This window comes from Oryctolagus cuniculus, chromosome 14, assembly GCF_051225735.1.
Source record: "Oryctolagus cuniculus isolate XC-2025 breed Fujian yellow rabbit chromosome 14, ASM5122573v1, whole genome shotgun sequence".
Classification (NCBI taxonomy): Eukaryota; Metazoa; Chordata; class Mammalia; order Lagomorpha; family Leporidae; genus Oryctolagus; species Oryctolagus cuniculus.
The window spans coordinates 40,444,260-40,463,717 of record NC_142880.1 but is presented as its reverse complement, the minus strand read 5'-3'; the positions used below and the strand labels follow the sequence as shown (position 1 = coordinate 40,463,717).

The following is a 19,458-nucleotide window of genomic DNA, read 5'->3' as shown; positions in this document are numbered from 1 at the left end:
TGCAGACAATAGGCATGCATGCATTTATGTTTATGGGTGTGTGTCATAACTGTAGGCAATAAGCATCTATGTGATTGTGTGCATGATCATAAATACTGGCAATAGGCACACATGCATGTATGTTCATACATGTGTCACTGTAACTACAGACAATAGGCATGTGTGTGTGTTATTGCAACTACAGACAGGCATGTGTGTGTCATTGTAACTACAGACAATAGGCATTGTGTGTGCATGTTTGTGTGTGTATTGTAACTACAGAAAACAGGCATGCATGCATGTGCATTTGTGTGTGTCATCAGAACTATAAATTATAGGCATGCACATGTGTGTGTCAGTCTTTATCCCTTCTTTGCTGATTCCTTCACTTATTAATTTTTGTCATCTCTGACTATCCTACACAATCTAATATAGTTGCCAATTAATAACCTTCAGATTTGGTAGGAGACTGGACTGTCATTGAATAGAAACTAGAAAAATCCTAAGATTAATATTGACAGCTTCTAATGTTAATGGAGTTGTTCATTTCTGTTGTTTCCTATTGGTTAGTCCTGCACATTTATTTATCAGTGAAATTAGGACTGATCATTGTGAAGTTTATTTGTGGATCAGGAGGCAGCGTACCCCATCATGAAGTTACTCAAAGGGAATCCAGAGCAGGTCAGTCAAGGAAGAGTATCCAGGCTATTTCAGACTAGGGCGTATATGAGCTGTCTTTGAGGTGCTTTGAAGTTTGAATTCCATGGTTCTCCATTTGGAGACACGTTTGGCCTCCCACAACTACGAAGAGTTGCACATAACCACACATTGCCACCCAGTGTTCTTTTGGCCAAAGAGTTCTGGTTGGAATTTTTGACACTTACTCTAACAGCTTCATAGCTCCACCTGTTGAAAATAATTTCAAGGAGAAATGGTCTAAAATGCTCCTTTATAAAGGCCGTCTTTCTTGTTTAAAGTAATACCAATATGCTTGCCATCACTGTTTCCCCATTAGAAAGTTAGTTCTTCTTCCTCCACCCTGGCTAGTGACAGAAACAAAGGAAGGAATTTGTGAACCTATACATACAAATATTGTACATATTCGACCAATTATATTATCTGAGAAACTGAGGAACTTTGTTTGCATTTTAAGATCAGCAAATGCTAAAATTCTGATCTGAATCGAATGGCCTTTCCTGGCGTTACATTAACATGCTTATAGATCCTATTTTGACATATCTTATGGAACTTTTTAGATAACCAAGAAAACATGTATGTTCTGTTGCCTTTCCACATTTGGCCTGTTTCATTATCACTCCTAGAAAATCAGTTCCATTCATCTTTTCCATCAGGCCCAAGGCCCTTGTATTTCCCCCTTCACAGGACTGGGGTTTGGACCAATCTTCTCCACTCACTGGCCACATGGCCTTGGACAACCTCTTTGCGACTCAGTTTTCTCAGCTGTAAAATAGAATTAAGTGCAACAGCAAGAGGGTTTGTGAAAATGAGATGAGATTATGGGGTCAGTGATAGTGCAGGTGCAGATGGTCATTCTATTCAACATCTCCTGACCCTTGGGATCTCCAAGCTCCCAGATTCTTGGGATCTGTCTCCTGGCTTCCCAGCTGTCAGCTAGAACACGACCCCTCCCTTAAACCCTTACCAAGGACGTGCAGGTTATCTGACCGCATGCCAGGCTTTCTGTGTCCAAGCTCCCACGTGAACCCAGCTATCCTTTCCATGTTGTGTTGCTGCTTCTGAGGCCTCCGACAACAGACACCCCACCTTGACCATTCTCCCTCTCCATCAGCCTCCCCCATGCTTTCTCAGTTCTTTTAATCCCTTCGTCCCCTTCATGAACACCTGTCCTCCAGCGTCCCTTCTGTAGTCTGTGTTGTCTGTAATCATTGCAGAAATTCTCTACCTGAACAAATTCCTAACCATGGATAGCAGAGGAAGAACAACCTCTCAGGAGCTGGATTTGTTACCTGTGAATGGCAGGGTTCTTGTCTTCACGCAACAAAGAATTCAGGCGTGAAACAGAGAGTAGTGGAAAGTAAAATAGCAAGGTTTATTAGGGAAGGGACATTTGTAAGAATGCAGTCCGGTTTTCTCCCTGAAGGTATCAGACAGGAGGAAGCCTAGCTGGCACCGCCCTGGGTTTAGAGGAAGGGTGAGCAAGACCTCCTAGAGAATCGGGATCCAGAGGAGGGTATTTGAAATGCAGATACTAGGCTGCATCTGGAAGGTTATCAGGCAGAAGGGGCGGGGATCTCCACCTGGCAGGTTATCCGGTAGAAGGGGGCAGGGCAGGATGCAGATACTGGGCTGCCCCTGCAGACGTTATTGGGATGACTTTGAGATGCATATGCTGGACATAGATGTCAACTCTTTAGGCCTTTATGTCACACACACACATAAGCTCATATCTGACTTCCTACCTAACAGAGTAACCAAAAGCAGCTCAAAGATTCACCTTGCACCAGGGCTGTCTGGGGCCTTTTGTTGGGCCGGAAGAAGACCTTGTAACCATGGGTCGCATCCCAAGAGCCCCTTCTGTTTCCTTCAGCTCAGCCTGTGCCAGGACAGGAAGAGCTTGGGGCAACTCCTTCCATAAGAGGTGCCAGGGTCATCCCAGTGGCTAAACTGTCTCAGAAACCCAGACCTGTGACCTCAAGTCCACTTCTGGCTGGGCCGAGGCAGGTGTATTTTGAAGGCAAGTGAAGTTAGACTACGTAAGCTGGAAGCTCTGTCTTTGAAAATGTTTCAGAATTTTCAAAGAAGGAGAAGCCTTTTAATCCAAAAGCTTCTGATTTCCCCATCAAATGTAAATGAAGTTATCCTTGAGAATTTTCTGGAAGTCTCTCGTTCTCGGCAGGCACAGGTCTGGCAGATCATGTGTTAGGAATGCTGCAGCCCGGACTCCATAGCTGCATTACAGGTTGTGATTTGCTCCTATCTAGGAGGTGTTCATGAAGATCCATTCCAGACGAACCTTCTGAGGAAGCGGGAAGGTGTTTGAGGAAGGATGCCCTTGGGGTGGTGACCCTGAGGTCGTTGATGTGAGCTGATGCGCCCTTTTGCCTTGCAGGAACGTGAGTTCAGCCGGAGAAGAGGCCCGCAGGAGGATGCGTGAGTGTGACGGGCTCACAGATGCCTTGCTGTACGTGATCCAGTCTGCACTGGGGAGCAGTGAGATCGATAGCAAGGTTTGTTGTATTTGCATAGATTAAGCATCTTAGAGAATAAAGACGTCCACAGGGCTAAACAACAGCTGACAGTAATGGAGAGTGGTTGCAGTATTTCACGCTTTCCTTGTGAACTCTGTCTTGGTTTCCTACTAGACTCCACCATTTGTCTATTCAGGGCTTTCCATCCTAACCTAGACCTTTTGAACAACCTGTATTTATATTGCACCATTTCAAAATGCTGCAAAATCTAAACTAATGCTGTCAAAATGCTACATCAACAAGGCTGCCAACATGTGAAAGCATCAATGTCTACTCAGTGTTTTGGTTCATACCCAAAATAGAATTGGGTGGGCTTTCCATGTTTGAGCTGTTTTGTTTTGCTGTAATCAAATTACTTTGGATTCACTCTAAATGTAAATGTGTAACTGCATAATATCCTGATATAAACATGGACTTTACCAATATTTTTTTAAAAATTATTGAAATACAGTATGCATACCATGAAGTACACATAGCTGTATAGATAAATGATTTTTTGGTCCTCTGATCACACTCATAACCAACGCCTAAGAATGAAACATCACTAGTACTTTTAAAGTAATATTTCTGATAACCGTGCAACTTTAATCAAGGATTCTCAAGTCCCCCTTATTGACATGTGGGACTGAGTAGTTCCTTATTAAGTGGCTATCCTGTGTGTGGTAAAATTGCTCACAGCATCCCTGGGTTCTTCCAGCTGGATGATATCACCTATGCCATCCCGGTGTATCAAAAACCTCTCCAGGCAATGCCACATCTCCTCTTTGGATGGTTGATCAATGCATCTGCTCAGACCCCAGGACAGTCCTCTGAGGCTGAATGTCTAACTCGGGTCTTAGATATTTGTACCTTTAAAGTTTTATCAGGCAATTCAGTGTGTATCTTGGATTCCAAATCTGCCTTAGTAGATGGAACTTTGAGATGGACCCTCTATGCAGGAAGCGAGTATAATAACAAGTAAAGTCAGGTGGAATCGTTGGCTTTGTGGGTGAGGTAGCATAGTGCTTCTCAACCTTGACCACACGTGAGGGCTACCAAGAAATGCTGAAAAATCAGTGAAGGCTGAGCCTTGTTCCCTGCAAGCTGGATGCAAGCTGTCTTCTGGGACTCCAGCCTGTGCAGTACAAATCCACCAGGTCACGAGCACTACATGTCATCTTGTCACAGCCACTCACTGGATTGGAATTCATGCATTTACTGCGTGCTGTTCATTCCAAAGACAGAATACAATGTAATGAAGACTTAAGCATTCCCTTTTCATATCAGCCCTTTGTGGGCATTTTAGATCTTCTAACCTCATCAGCAGGAAAATTAAATCCCCAAAAACATGACCAGTCAAGACATCATGAGTATTTCCAGATGCCTGTTAGCATAAGAGACACACGGTTAGCATAAGAGACAACTACTGTTTGTAGTTCACAAGGCCCAACCTCCTGAGACTCAGCAGTGGTGGAGAGGCTTTGGGATACTGAGGTTGAAATAAAATGAGCATCCCTGGCCTCGTTCCCCCGCCCCATGTCCAGAGGTCATGGCTATCTCAGGAACATGGCTCTAAAATTGCCGTGCTTCTGCCTGGTGCTGCAGATCGCTAGCCTCCTAAAACTCTTGGGAAGCCTTGCAAATCCTCTCATTTCATGCCCACATTTTCCCCAAAGGAGGAAGCTGAAACAACTGGGTGTATCCAGGGCTTGAGTCGTAAGACCTGGATAGCCCTAGTGGAGTAGGAGGAGAGCTCAGATGGGCCTGGGCACAGTGCCAGTAGACTGAGCTGTTCCTACCTGCAACTGGCTGGAGGGCTGTACCCAGGTGACCTCAAGTTGGTGAACAAGGAGGCTAATCATAGGTGACCACTGAGGCTGCAGAAGGATCTGATGCAATCAGTTACTTAGCAGAGCTTTGCTAGCCAATGGTGCTATTCAGTTTTGATGTATTATTATTGTACCCTAATTTCCTACTTAGCTCTCTGCTGGGCCACTTCTGAGCCTTCACAGTGACAAGTTGGAACAAAAAATAAGGACATGTTCTCTTTAAGGCCAGAGAAGTTCATGAATAAAAGAGACTGGATTCCATGCGAGCTCTGGGCTCTGCTCCTCTAATTGGGACAGTTTGTTGAATGGGTAGCATATGGTAGAGCATTGTACTGGACAACTTCCAAATTAGTCCTTTGTAATGGAAAATAAGGAGTCAAAATGACTCTGGCCACCAAGAGGAACTGTGGACAGCAGCAGACGCCACGAGCAAAGCCAGCAGCTGCCCCACACCTTCTGCTGGTATTTCAGGTCCTTTCTCCTTTTCTCCATCCCCGTAGAGAAAGCTCTGGACCTGGTCACCTACCCAAACAAGCCAGGCTGCTGTACCTTGAGTTCCACCCCTATGGGCCCTTCCAGACTCTCCCCCCACCTGCTCTCTGTCCCTCCAGCTTCTCCCCAGGTCACCTCTCTGGCCACAGATAGATTATAAAGCTTTTAGTGGAACCACAGATCTCTTCCCCAGTAGTCCTTTGTCAAACAGGGGATGGGCAATGTCCCCAGGGAAGACGAACAGCAGGATGAGAAGGAAGTTGATTCTCCGAAGTCTTTGATGTAGGGGAAATCAGTTTGAGCTGATTTTAAAAATCGTGCTGACTTATGCCATTTTCCTTTCAATGAGAGACTTTTCCCTCTCTGCCGTGGCTCCTGTGTATACCTGTGTTCATGCTACTCCCTCTTTTGATGCTGAGAGAATGCTTGAAATGGGAAATCAAGTTGACTCAAAGCCTAAGGGATTAGCAGCTCAGAAACCCTGAGAATCCAACAAGAAAGGTCTAGAATGCCAAAGGCTCCAGAGAGAAATCCTGACAAGCAGTCCCCAGGATCCCGTGGCATGCACGCAAAGGACAGGACCTGATGCTGCAGCCCCGCCCCTTCCAGCCACACCCCAGGCTGCAAAGAAAGGCAGGGCATCTGGTGGGAGCCGTCTCTCCACCGCCTGCCTTCCGTGGGGCTTGTCACGCGACAGAAGCCTGGGGAATGATAGCCAAGGTGGAACCATTTTTACAATGAAACTTAGATTGCTTTGCTTTTCTTCCATCAAGTTTGCCTTTTTTCTTTTATCTTTTTTTAACTTTTTCTAAGGGAACGAATTCCGTATCTACCATTTAAGACTATATGATTCTTCCCACTCTCATATACTTTTTTTTTGCTCATATACCTTTTTTTTGCACTCTGTATATTAGTCAGGAAAAACATATGCTATTTAGCCAAGTTTGCCTTTAAAAAAAATGAGTTATTTTCTCCCCTCTTCGCATGATTCCTCAAGTCCAGAACAGAGGTTGGAGCCCCAGCTGTCTTCACAACACTTTCAGCAAAGGGTCAGAGGCAGCGCTGGGGCTGTGCAGGCTGTCGTCTCCGCCCACTGCTGGCTTCTGCCACTGTAGCCCGGGAACGGCTCTAGACAGTCACGGGTGGGCAGGCTGTGTTCCAGTGACAGCATGTGTGTGCCAGGCTCCAGGTTAGATTTCACATACACGCCATGGTTTGCCAACCCCTCCTCTTAACCAGAAGTTATTAGAACAGGTGCTTATGGAGTGAGGACTTCATTTCTCATGGAAACAACAGATACTTTTGCAGCAGGCACTATTCTGAGAGTCATGTCTCTTGGCTCATGTAACCCTCCCAGTGGTCCTGTGAGGTTGCCACTAAGGACCAGTCAGCATCTCCACTTTACGAATGTGGCAACAGAAGCACAGAGATTAACCTCTTGGCCCGGTGCTACACAGCTCATAAAGACAGGAGCAGGACTTGCACCCCGGTGGCCTATGCCTGGGTCTCATGCTCAGGCCCTCCAAGCCAGGTGGTCCCTGCCACTGTGTAGCATTCGCTGTGCCCAGGCCTTCTCAGCAGTTGCCTGCTCTCTGAGTTGCCTGTTGCTGCTTGAACAAATGACCACACACCGGAAACAGCCGATTTCTTCTATGAGGGTCCTAGAGACCTGGAGACTGCAGAGGGTCTCACTGGGCTGCAGTCAGAGTTGTCGGCAGGGCTGCTCCAGGGGACAATCTGCTGCCTTCCTACCCCGGCTTCTCAAGGACCCCACGCTCCTTGACTTGGGGCCCCTTCAGTCTCCAGAACCAGCCATGGCCAGTCACCTCCTTTTTCATTCATTCCCTAACCCTGACTGTCCTACTCCCTTTCACTTCCCGGACTTCTGTGATAATAAGTGCGCCCACCTGCATACTCTAGCCTGTCTCGCCACCTGACGGTCTGCCTATCAGCCTCCTCCATCCCTGCTCGGACACCCCGCCCCTGCCACATAACCTACTCACGGGCCCCAGAGATTAGGATGTGGACATTTCACAGGCTCTATTCTGCCTGCCACTTAGGTGCCTTAGCGCACGTGGCCCACACAACAACCCAAGATGCAGTCCTGTCGTGATCACTTCGCAGAGGAGCACCCACCCCGAGTCCCAGAGACCTAGGCCTCTGCGGGTAGCCCCCTTAGCCACGGCGCAACCCCTCTGCTAAGGTAACCCGAGTGTCAGCAGCCCCGAAACATGGGTGAAAGGAGAACATGTACACCCCCAGCTGACCAGGCCCTCTGTTGCCAGGGGCGACCCTGGTCTGCACCTGTTACTCCTTTTCACTCCCAGAAGTGCCCCAAGCGGCACCTGTGTTTGCACCTCCTACTAGGGCTATGGAAATCCAGTGTTTCCGCTCCCCATGACTCGGATGCCCCTCCCCAGATGGGCGATGTCACGTGGACCACGTGTGGCTCTCCCGTGGGTGTGAGTTTGTAATCCCCCGCAAATGTGTGAATGTTTCATCAATGGCAGCTGTTTGTAGAAGCAACTGCTGGAGATAACTGATTTCTCAGGCTGGAGAAAAAGCCTGAAGACCTTTCCATGCTTCCCTAAATTCTCCCACCACAGCCCATCGGGGGAGCCTGGAGAAGAGGAAGGCGTCCGTGGTGGAGACTGGGGGCCGGCCCAGGCCGGCTGGGCGCACGTGGTGCTGGTTTTTATTTGCTGCTTCTCTGTCATTTCCCTTCGGGGGCCTCTCCAGACCGTTGAAAACTGTGTGTGCATCCTAAGGAACCTCTCTTACCGGCTGGCAGCAGAGACGTCTCAGGGACAACACATGGGCACCGACGAGCTGGACGGGCTGCTCTGCGGCGAGGCCAACGGCAAGGACGCCGAGAGCTCCGGGTGCTGGGGCAAGAAGAAGAAGAAGAAGAAATCCCAGGAGCAGGTGATGGGGCCGCTCGCTGCTGTGTGTGACGTCCCTTCCCACCCTCACAGCACCAGGGTCTCCTCTGTGTGTAGACATAGAGGGATCTGGGGTTTCGATGCTCAGCCAAACCACTGCTGCGGCTGCACGGTTTCCCTGGGGTGGGGGTGGGGGTGGATTTCACAGCTGAGATGCTGGAATGTTCCATACTTCCCCCACTGAGCCAAGATGAATTTCCAAAAAGAAAAAGAGGCAGGGCGGCGTGTGGAGGAGCCGCTGAGTCCAGGGCACACTCTGAGGCCCCAGCTCTGAGACTGGAGGGAGATGCAGGCACAGGCCCTGGAGCATTGATGGTCTTGTTGGTGGAGGTGCTCACTGGGGCCCGGGCAGGCTGTGAAGGAGAGGTAGGTGCTGTGCGAGGGGAGGCTGCAGGGGAGATGGCCCCAGGTCCCACGTGAATCTTAGCACAGACTTGCACTTCTCCCTGGCTACGGGAAAAGCAAGTGTGAGACTTCACAGCCCTTCCATCAGCCAGCTACGAGCGCTGGAGAGGAGCCCGTGCCCAACCTGCAGGAAAATGCAGGCAGGCAGGGAGCCCCTCTCATCCGAGTGCACCTGAGCAGCCGCCACGCTGTCTGCTGGCCCGGGGGTTGCTGACGCCCTCGCCCCTGAGCTGCCCTAGCAAGGGAGGGGTGGGAAGGTGCCACCTGTTCTCTGCCGGCCAAATGGCTTGTACTGAGGATGTCCCCATTCTGGTGACCCTGGACACCACAGACACACATCCACCTTCTGCACACAGAGACCACCCATCCAGCTGCCAAGGGTTGTGCTGCCCTGGACCTGACCATGCTGGGCAGTGGGTCACTGAGAAAGAGCGGCAGAACCTGCAGTGCTCTCTGTGGCCAGGTTTTTATTTCATGATACATATATGAGCCAATTTGCATAAATCACGACATGATATTCTTAACCATTTTAGAAATAGTCTCCTTTGGAGTAAGCGTTAAAGACAGTCTTTTTTTTTAAAGACTTATTTTATTTATTTGAAAGACAGAGTTACAGAGAGAGGTAGAGACAGAGAGAGAGGTCTTCCATTTGCTGGTTCACTCCCCAGATAGCCACAACGGCCAGAACTGCACCAATCTGAAACCAGGAGCCAGGAGCTTGCGGGTCTCCCATGTGGGTGCAGGACTTGGGCCATCTTCTACTCCTATCCCAGGCCATAGCTGAGAGCTTGATGGGAATAGGAACAGCCAGGACTAGAACCGGCGCCCATATGGGATGCCAGCACTGCAGGCCACAACTTTACCCCGCTGCGCCTGTACATCCTAAGGAACAGTGCCGGCCCCAAGACAGTCTTTTCTTCACAGTGAGGACAAGTGGGAATGCATTCTTAAATCCCATTCCTGGATTATCAGTGACTGCAGGAATGGTAGCAGCTCTTTAGATTCCCGAGCTGGGGCTGTTTGCATCCCCCGGAGGCTGCCCCAGGTGCTTCCCACAGCTTGTGAGCGTGAGCCTGCCCCTTCCAGCTCACACACACCTGTGATGCAGGAGCTCCCTTCTCGTGCCTGTTCAGTGGTGCCTTCCCCTCTGAGAACTAAATCCAGCTCTGCTGCTCCTCCTGCCACGGCTCAGTGCGCCGTACTCCGACCCTGCAGGTACAGGGGAGGAGCCCTGGGAGAAGGCCTGAGCTGAGGTTCTGGCCACTTCCGACTCTCCCCCAGGGGTCACCTTGGTCAGCCAGCAGGTGTATTTTGGTCACCTATTAAGTGTGAGACATGCTAAGAGCTGTCTCTTACCCAGTGGTGCCCTTACGTGAACCAGACACTTGTGAGTTCTGGACATTTTCCATTGCAAATCAACTAAAATGTGGGCTAACAAAGGTAGGATGGGTCTTGTCATTGTTTTATTTTTCTTTTATACATATTTTTTATTATTTATTTATTTGAAAGGCAGAGACAGAGATCAATCTCCCATCCACTGATTCACTCCCCAAATGCCTGCAACATCTGTGTCTGCACCAGCCTAAATCCAGGAGCCCAGAACTCCCATATGGGTGCCAGAGACCCAAGTACTTGAGCCATCATCTGCTGCCTTCCAGGGTGTACATTAATGAGAAGTTGAAATTGTGAACTGAGCCATGACTGGACCCCAGGCACTCTGATGAGATGTGGGGGTCCCAAGTGGCGTCTTAGCTGCTGTGCCAAGCACCCCATCTTTTTTTTTTTTTTTGCTGTGATCTGTTCCATGGGAGCTGATCCCTACGCTAATTGATTTATCCTGGAAATGTCCACCCAAACTAAGGCATCACAGTCTCCTGGGTGGGCCCAGGCAGTGTAGGAAGGCCAATGTGCGGGAAATTGCATTAATACAGCATTAGCTTTGAGTGGAGAAAAATGTTTACTGTGAGTGCATTCACTCTGACTTCAGGGTTTGAGCCATGGCTCAGATGCCAGAGTGCCTTCCTTTCCTGGCCCCCGTGCCTGTCGCTGGGGTCTCATTTGGTGAGACTCTGACCCTAACATCAGACGCTTTCCCAAGCTCTGCGAAGATGCATGTAACACAAGTGACGGGGACAGGATGGGCAGTGGGCTGGGCTCAGAGGAGGGAGTGATCAGAGGGAGCGCTTGCGAATGTCTCTCCGAACTGCGTTTCCAGTGCTCGCTCCTCCGTGAAGCCTTGTCGAGAACGCCCTTCCCCGGCTTAGCCGCTCTGTTGTCAGTCATGTCTTATGACCCCGAGGAGCTCCCTTCCAACTTGAGTATGATGAAGTCATTCACAGTTTTGTGATTTTATTTTTTAACAAAAGTTTAAATGGAAATTTCTGCAATTCATGTTGTCCCAGTCTTTTTTCCTAAGGGAAAAAAAGATGCCTTTAAGAAAGTTTTGCTAAAACTTCCTGAAGTTAAAATGCAGTGGATATTGTTTGTAGAGAAGCTGTGACATTATGATTTTAGCCAAATGATTTTGAAAACTTTTAAACGTGCATTAATACAAAAATATGTCTAAGTGCCAGAAAATTTAATAACAGGCTTAATGAAGATGTGAAAAGATAACAATTATGTTCATTTGAAAAGCCATTTAGTGTGTTTTGTCAAATTCAGCGTATTTAAAAATCATAAAAAGCTGACACTGTCTTGCGTTTAAAGACTGTTGGGAGCCCAGGCAGAAGGGCCTGAGATGAGTAGGGTGGTGAAGGTGGATTATAAGTATGAGAGGAAGGGGAGGAATTGGCAGTGCCACCGTGTCCAGAGGTCACCCATCATGGTGGCCAGGGACACTGCTGGACACAACAGGAGAGCGCTGGGTCTCGGTGGCGCCACCTGCTGGGGAAGCTTGGCATTGAGGAATTAAAGGCCGACTGCTCCCATTGAGAGAAGCCAAGGTCCTAAATCAACCCTGTTAACAGGTACTGCTGTAGTTCTAGAAACAGATCCATCTGGCCAGTCTTATAATGAATGTGTCATATGGAAGTACACAACAGGTACATGCACAAAGGGTGTGTGTCCAGAAAAAGTGCTTAATGTAGTTACAAGTTTTCTGCGATGGACGTTGTATTTGTAATCTTTTAAACTGATTTTTTTAAAAAACTGCTCAGCAAGGCAGTGAAAGACTAAGTCGTGTGTGCTTGTAAAACCGTATGTGTTTTTCTCTTTAGGATGACTCAGAGAAAGGCAAAGGAGACAGGGGAGTAAAAAGCGAAGTTGTCCACTCACAACACAGATATCCCAGGGCACAGGGCCCAGTGTTGTAGCAGGAAAACTCTAATTGGATTAATGATGGCTTCTGGGGCATGCTCTGTTTCAGAAATTGATTGAGTCTTACATTTAACATTTGGTATTTTGGGGCCAAAAAAGAAAAAGTAATACCAAAACATATTATAGGTCAGATTTAGTTATAAGGAAATTTTCAGGAACTTTTCCTTTTTAAATTCCTGTTAGGGATAATTAAGGAAAATATACAATGGTACTTCAAAAGTTCATGGGAAATGGAATTGACACAAGTTTACTTTGCTGCAAAAATATTGAAAACTCATACGGGGAGCAGTCTTTGAAAATTGCATGGAAATGAATATTATGAAAGAATTATCCATGGATCTCAACTTTTCTTAAAAGAAGATTTATTTATTTATTTGAAAAGCAGAGTTATAGACAAAGAGGTCTTCCATCCACTGGTTCACTCCCCAGATGTCCACAACAGCCAGAGCTGGACAGATCCAGAACCAGGAGCCAGAAGCTTCTTCCGGGTCTCCCATGTGGGTGCAGGGGCTCAAGCCCTTGGGCCATCTTCTGCTTCCCAGGGCATAGCAGGGAGTTGGATTGGAAGTGGAGCAGCCAGGACTTGAACCAGCAGGGATGTGGGTGTCGCAGGTGGGAGATTTACTTCCTACACCACAACACCAGCCCTGTGGATCTCATAATTTTTTTGGCACCAAATAAACTTTTAATTTCATTTTCCCACCATGTCTTTGAGGTGCCCTCATATGATACAAAGGAATGCCTCATCCATGCTCTAATTTGAAGAAAGGGTTGCTGCTGAAGCCGCAAGACCCATGAGCCCATGAGCCCCTGTGAGATGCATGGGACACCTACCTGTGTACACCACATGTGGGATGCGTGGGTCACCTCATATGTCACATGCTGGTGTAAAGAACTTCATACATTCATTCCCAATTCATTCCCAGTGCTCAGTGCCTGCTGCTGAGTTATAGGAAGTTGCTGGTTTCTCTAGTCCTCTGAAAAACACCTGCCCGAAGCAGGTCAGGATCCTCCCTGCCTCCTGTCACTGCTGGAGAGGGTCTGGGCAGTCTGAAAGTGGGGATCTGGGAAATTGGGACAACATTGACTTGTTTACTTTTTGTACCTTTTGTAGATAAAGCCATTCTTTTGTTTTTCAATTCAAGATGCAGTCAAGGACCTTGTGGTGGTGTCCTGGGGAAGGGGCTGCTCCAGCTCGGTTTAGAGGCAGCAGGCCTCTGTTCTACTGATGACTGCTGACCAGTGTAGACCTGGGTCTTCCAGACTCAGTGTGAACTTGACTGTACAGAGAAACCCGCTGAGAAAGAGCAAATGCAAAGCAGGCAGATCCCCTAGAAGTCCAACTGATTGTTTCTGTTGTAAATGACTTAAAAGTTAACTGTCGTGAAGTGTGTGTGTGTGTGTGTGTGTGTGTACACACACACCAGGGAACACATAAACCTACCAGAATCCAGGCACAGTTCTGAGCCAGGCTTTATATGCAACGTATTTTCTCCCATGACTGTCTTTGTTACACAGCCTGGTGCATTGTAGTCAATCTGAGTACAAACATTTTTCTCTTGTTCGTCTTTCTTAAATTGTAGATGCCCAATGAATTGATGAGCGGGAAGTTTCCCACATGATTTAGCGTGACATTTTATACATACAAGCAATAGGAGTGGGTGTCTCTATAAGGCCTTTAGTGTTCCTTGCTTGTCTCGTGGTGAGAGACACATCCTGGCACAACCTCCAGGGCCCCTTCCCTGTGCATTCTCGGCCCGACCTGAGGCCCCACTGGGCAGCCTCCAAGCCCTTGCTCACACGGTTCCTCTTCCCAGCAATCCCTCCCCCTCCTTCCCCTACTTGGACAATGATTTTTCAAAACCAAATAAAACATTGCCTCTACCCTTTCAAGATTCACTCCAGGTTAAAAATCAATCACTTCCCCATCTACTTCTGCTTAATTTTATTAACTGAACTCTCCTTCTGCTACTTACCATGTTATGAGTCGGGTTCAGCAGCCAATCCCACACAGTCAGTTTTCAGCAGATCAGCTGTGGTCTTGTTCTGTTCTGTGATTTCTAGCCCAGTGGCTGGCACCAGTCACACTGGATGGTGGTCCCTCTCTGGTCCCTGGGGCCCTGTAGCTCTTGCTGTCACTTTATTTACAGTTGATGTTCATAGCTGTGACGTGCCCTACTTAGCTCTTTCTTTCCTAGTGTAACTTTGCCTCCAGGGCCACTGTAAGCCAAGTGTACCCCATCATCCTTCACCTTTCCAACCTGTTGTCCAGGGTCCCTGCCCAGTGCTGCATTTTGTCACAGTGCTGGTCGATATCCTGAATATTGAATCAGGCACCCAACCTAATGCTCATCCTAAATCACTATTATTTAAGAACTTGGAATCCACACCCACTGAGTGTGTGTGTGTGTGTCGAGTATGCCCGCAGAAACAGTACTTGCGATCATGCCACACTAAACAGCTGCTGGGCTCTGATGGAGTTAACACAGGACACATCCCTGGTGTTAGGTGCCGTGAAATCCCATCACCTGCAAAGTTTGCTTGGCTTTTCAGGACTTTGGTGCTGGAGATCAGTGCTTCATCAGTCACATGCATTCCCCATTCTGTCTTAGGGATGTCGTTGACCCCAAAATGAGGCTTGAGGCTAAATAGCATGCACTGGCCCAAGGCACAAATGTAAAAGTTAGTACTTGTTCAAGTCCCCACGTTGGAGATTTGAACTTTAAATAAGTACAGAGAAGCTGCAAGAAAACACCACACATCCTTCCACTGGGACCCCTCCTGGAGAGACTCAGAGTTCAGACTTGGGCTTGCGTCCTTGTAGGTGTTTCTGTTTCCATGTTTGTGCATGGCTTTGTGTAAACCCTTCAAGGTGCAGTGAGACTGTGAATGTCAGTGATGGGCTCTGTGTTTGGTGGCATTCTTGATGCTGGGAACTCCTCCTTTCTGAACATCACCCGTGGTTTTCCTTGTTTCCAGACAGTTTTCTTGTTCCTGTTAGTAGCCAGCTTTCTCTTTTGTTGCCTCATCCCATTTCCTGCTTCTCTCACCCACCATTTCTCATCCCACCATCTGCTTCTCTCAGCTGCTGCTGGTAGACTCTCACTCTGCTTTCACCTCGCCATATGCTCCCAGCCTGTTGACTGGAGACGTGATGTTTTGTGTCCAGGAAGCAACAAATTGCATCAGCCTGCAAATCCCGGGTGCAGATTGTCGCGGGGCGACTCTCCTGCGCCTCTGACCGTGAATGAGGTTTTGCCGCACCTCTTCCCCACCCCGGCAGTCCCTCCTTATGCTGCCCTTGTGTTTTCAGGGTTTCTAGATGGCAGACTTTGCTGTCCCATCTAGTTTCCTTAAGGACATTTTACCACTCAGTACTCCACACCCTCAGGATTCTGCATCTTTTCCATCCACACCAGGGTTTCTCAGCTTCAACACTGGTGATACTGGCGGCTGGATTCTCTGTTGCTTGTGGCTCGCTGTCCTGTGCATCACATGACTAACCTCTACCCACTTAATGCCAGTAGCACCTTTTTTTTTTTTTTTTTTTTTTACAGGCAGAGTGGACAGTGAGAGAGAGAGACAGAGAGAAAGGTCTTCCTTTGCCGTTGGTTCACCCTCCAATGGCCGCCGCGGCCGGCGCACCGCGCTGATCCAGAGGCAGGAGCCAGGTGCTTCTCCTGGTCTCCCATGGGGTGCAGGGCCCAAGGACCTGGGCCATCCTCCACTGCACTCCCTGGCCATAGCAGAGAGCTGGCCTGGAAGAGGGGGCAACTGGGACAGAATCCAGCACCCCGACCGGGACTAGAACCCGGTGTGCCGGCGCCACAAGGCGGAGGATTAGCCTATTGAGCCGTGGCGCCGGCCGCCAGTAGCACCTTGTCCTCCACTTAGAACCACCAAAAACCCTCACTAGGGAATCAGGGAGCCCTAAGCATGTGGAGCCACCCATAGTGACTGCTCAGAGACCCAGCCAAACCCTGTGCCCTCCTGTGCAGCCACAGTGTTTTCACAGTCCCAGCACACAAGGCTAATCATGAACACCCACCTCCCTGTGAAGTCTCCCAGCCAGACTCAGGCGTCTCCTCTTGGCTGGTTGGTGGGTGTGTGGACAGGAGCTGGTGCAGCTGTTATGTATGTCCAAAATGGTGCCCACCTTCTCTTGGCTAGTTACAGGATGCCAGTGCTGGGTGGTCAGGGACAGAGAAATGTGCCCTCTTTGTTTCCCTCTAGGTTGGAAGGTACAGCATCCCCCCACAGGGATCCAAGCTGGACTCACCCAGGCTCTCCCCACAGCTTTATCGGTAGTGGCCTGGGCTGCTGCAGTCTGGTCTCATCTCTTCAAACCTGGTTCTGAGGCTCTCGGCTGCTGGGGTCCTGAGCTCTGTGTGTCTGCACCCTCCACATGGATCCACAGTGTCCCTCTAATTTCCATGGAATTTCCTCTGCAGTTTTCTCCCAACTCTTCCAGGAGATTGTACCCTCCACTTTTTTTTTTAATCTTCCCCTAGACTAGAGCAGTAAGCTCCCTCCCTACTCCACCATCTTGTTTCCAGCATGAATTTTCTTGGTGCCTCTCATGTTATCCATAAAGTAATCTCAGCAATTCCATTGACTCTGAGTCATAACCAGTCAGCCCGTAGATTCATGAGATCTATGTATCTGTGTACAATTCTCAGTTCCTATAAACAGGATACAACTAAGAGAAGCTCTGGCACTACGGATATGCTCTCTGGTGTTTTTTTCTGTCTCACAACCTACAAATGACACACAAAACATATTTTGAATATTTAAGTGATGCCTTCAAGAACCCAGACCTGCCAGAACTTCTGTAAGCTTTATTTATTAAAATGTAGCTGCTGATAAGAAACATGTTGCACAGAATTGGGGAGCACCAGTTTATCTTTCAAGCATCAGGAGCAAAACTCTAAGGAAGGTAGGATTGTCACTGACAATTGTCTCTAAGATGGAACAAGATGATGTCCACCAAGAAAAATTTTTTTAAACCACAAATACCTGTCACCTCTTTGGTTTGCTTTCTCTTTTTCTATGCTGCTTCCTTTTAAACTTCAAAATGAATACTGAAGATACATAAATACACATACATTGTGTGTGTGTGTGTGTGTGTGTGCAATGATTTGATAGTAATGCACATGACCTAATCCAAAAATGCTCTATTTAGATTTTCTCTGTTGGTTTCCTGCAAATACTTTGTGTCCTTGAGCACTCTTTCTTTATGATATAGTACATTCTGTCTGCAGAGTGTTAGTTTCTTTATATATTATTTTCATATCCTAAGCTCTTAAAGAATGTTTGGTTGAAATGTCTTATGATGAAGATCTAAGCAAACACAGTTTGCCCAAGAGATCTAAACTTAGTCCTGTGTTCCTAAGGACGAAGCAACTGTATTGTGGTCAGTATTAGGACATAGAAAACACAGCCACTGCTTGACTTCACTCAGTGTACTAGTCTTATAGAAACCTTACAGACGGCTTGTATTTAAATTTATTGGGGACATTTGTTTTGGTAAAAGAGTTGCATATCCTGTGCTTTCTCGGGGTTCCTTACTGTGGAAGGGAAGCAACAGAATTTTCAGAAATCTTTTACACACTTGGGTGTGATCCCAAACACACCATCACCTTGTTGTCTTGTTGATGCTGATCAGCTGCACAAATTCGTCTCCACCGTGCTAACTCCATCACTGAGGAACCCTCTCGGTCATTTCATAGATGATGAAAAGACTTTTCCCTATTAACTCAATAGAAGTTTGAATGGCATGCCCAGATGAAGGTCAGATACTGTGTCCTTGAAATAATTGTTATTTCCCTTCACTGTTAACATGCCCAGGTGTCACCCCTGTTCTGAAGTGGTGAAGAATCCCCTTTGAACTCCATCTCTAGTCACCACGGATTATCTGTATTCACGTCAGTTGTCCTCTTATTTCCTTCAGAGTCTCTCTGGAGCTGTTAAGAAATGATTGTAATAAAAGGTATTTAAGAGCTACATAGATGATGTATCAGAGGGGGAGAAAAGTGTCTACTGATTTACCCACTTATCCTGCTTTATTGCACAGAAGTTAGAAAAGGAGACCGAGATAAAATCCAGCAGAAGATAAAAAACTACCCCCCCCCCGCCGTGTTTGCTTTCAACTGTTGCATTAGTAATGAGCATGGGAACATTCTGCAGGCCTCCCACTGTTGTGTCCACTCTCACAGGAGAGGGAAAGCTCAGGCAGGTTGAGTTGGAAGTTTCCATGTTCTGATTTTCCTTAGCATCATTGGATCTCATGAAGATGATGGCTTACAATGTTTAAGGAAAAGACAAGAAGGAAAGAAAGCAAACAGTGAGATAATCTTCCAGTTTCTGTTACAGTGGCAAATAGATGCACCGTCCCAGCCCAGGAAGCCAGTATTACTGCTGCTACTGCTCAGCACCCAAGTGACAAACCCACAAAATGACTGTTATCTTGTCCTATCTTTCTGTTCAGCTCACCAAGCCAGTCTCAAATATTGAACCAGGAGCAATGTGACAGAGCTGGCTCGTTTTCCTTTTTTATGTATTTAAAAGACACGTTCTGGTTTCATTGATAGGCTGTTCACAGGTACAAAGTCATCTCTGAACAGTTCTGATGTGGCTTTGGTTAAAAGAACAAGAAGTTTCTGGACAGAATGTCCTCGCTGTGAAACTGAAAATGAGTGACAAACTCATTGACAGTGACCTTCAGCAGGATGTCCAGCATCCGCCCCTGAGATGACATTCATCTCTGAGCTTTAGCCTTGACCTAAACCAAGCTCTGTAACAATTGTGAAAAAAAGATACCAAATTTGCATTTCTCTTGCATGATAAATATTGAAATTATTTGTGACAGTTAAATAATTTTACAGTGTCTCTGTCAACGTTTCCACTTTCATGTTGCAAGGATACAGAAGAAGCTTATATTTTCTTCCAGTAATTTTTTTTTTAAATCAAGGAACTTACTCAGATTCTAAAACAGTTTTGTTTTCATGTTTATACCCACATGCATATATGTGTATGTATAAATGCAACAAAGCTTTCTATATGTCATTTAGATTATCTTTAAGCAATTATTAACAAACACAAATGAGTTAAATAGCTTAATATCATTCTGCTGAATGATAGCATGGTTTTATTTTATTGTGATTTTTCTCAATAGCAATGTGAATACATAGTTACTAAACAGATAGCATACTTTGATTCTGCCCCCATGGTACTTATTGCTTTGCTTTTCTCAAAAGACAGGGGCTTTGGGGTGGACGCTGTGGTGCA

General features: G+C 47.2%; 1 protein-coding gene across 6 annotated transcripts in view; it reads left to right on the top strand.

Annotated features, from left to right (window-relative positions):
• CTNND2 (catenin delta 2) overlaps window positions 1-19,458 on the top strand; it is a 993,743-nt gene that overhangs the window by 858,364 nt on the left and 115,921 nt on the right. For all 6 annotated transcript variants that reach the window (XM_089312616.1, XM_051853868.3, XM_051853869.3 and 3 more), the window contains 2 exons: window positions 3,071-3,188; window positions 8,249-8,434. In XM_089312616.1, coding sequence (XP_089168742.1) covers window positions 3,071-3,188; window positions 8,249-8,434 — 304 coding nt within the window. The remainder of the gene's footprint in view (window positions 1-3,070; window positions 3,189-8,248; window positions 8,435-19,458) is intronic.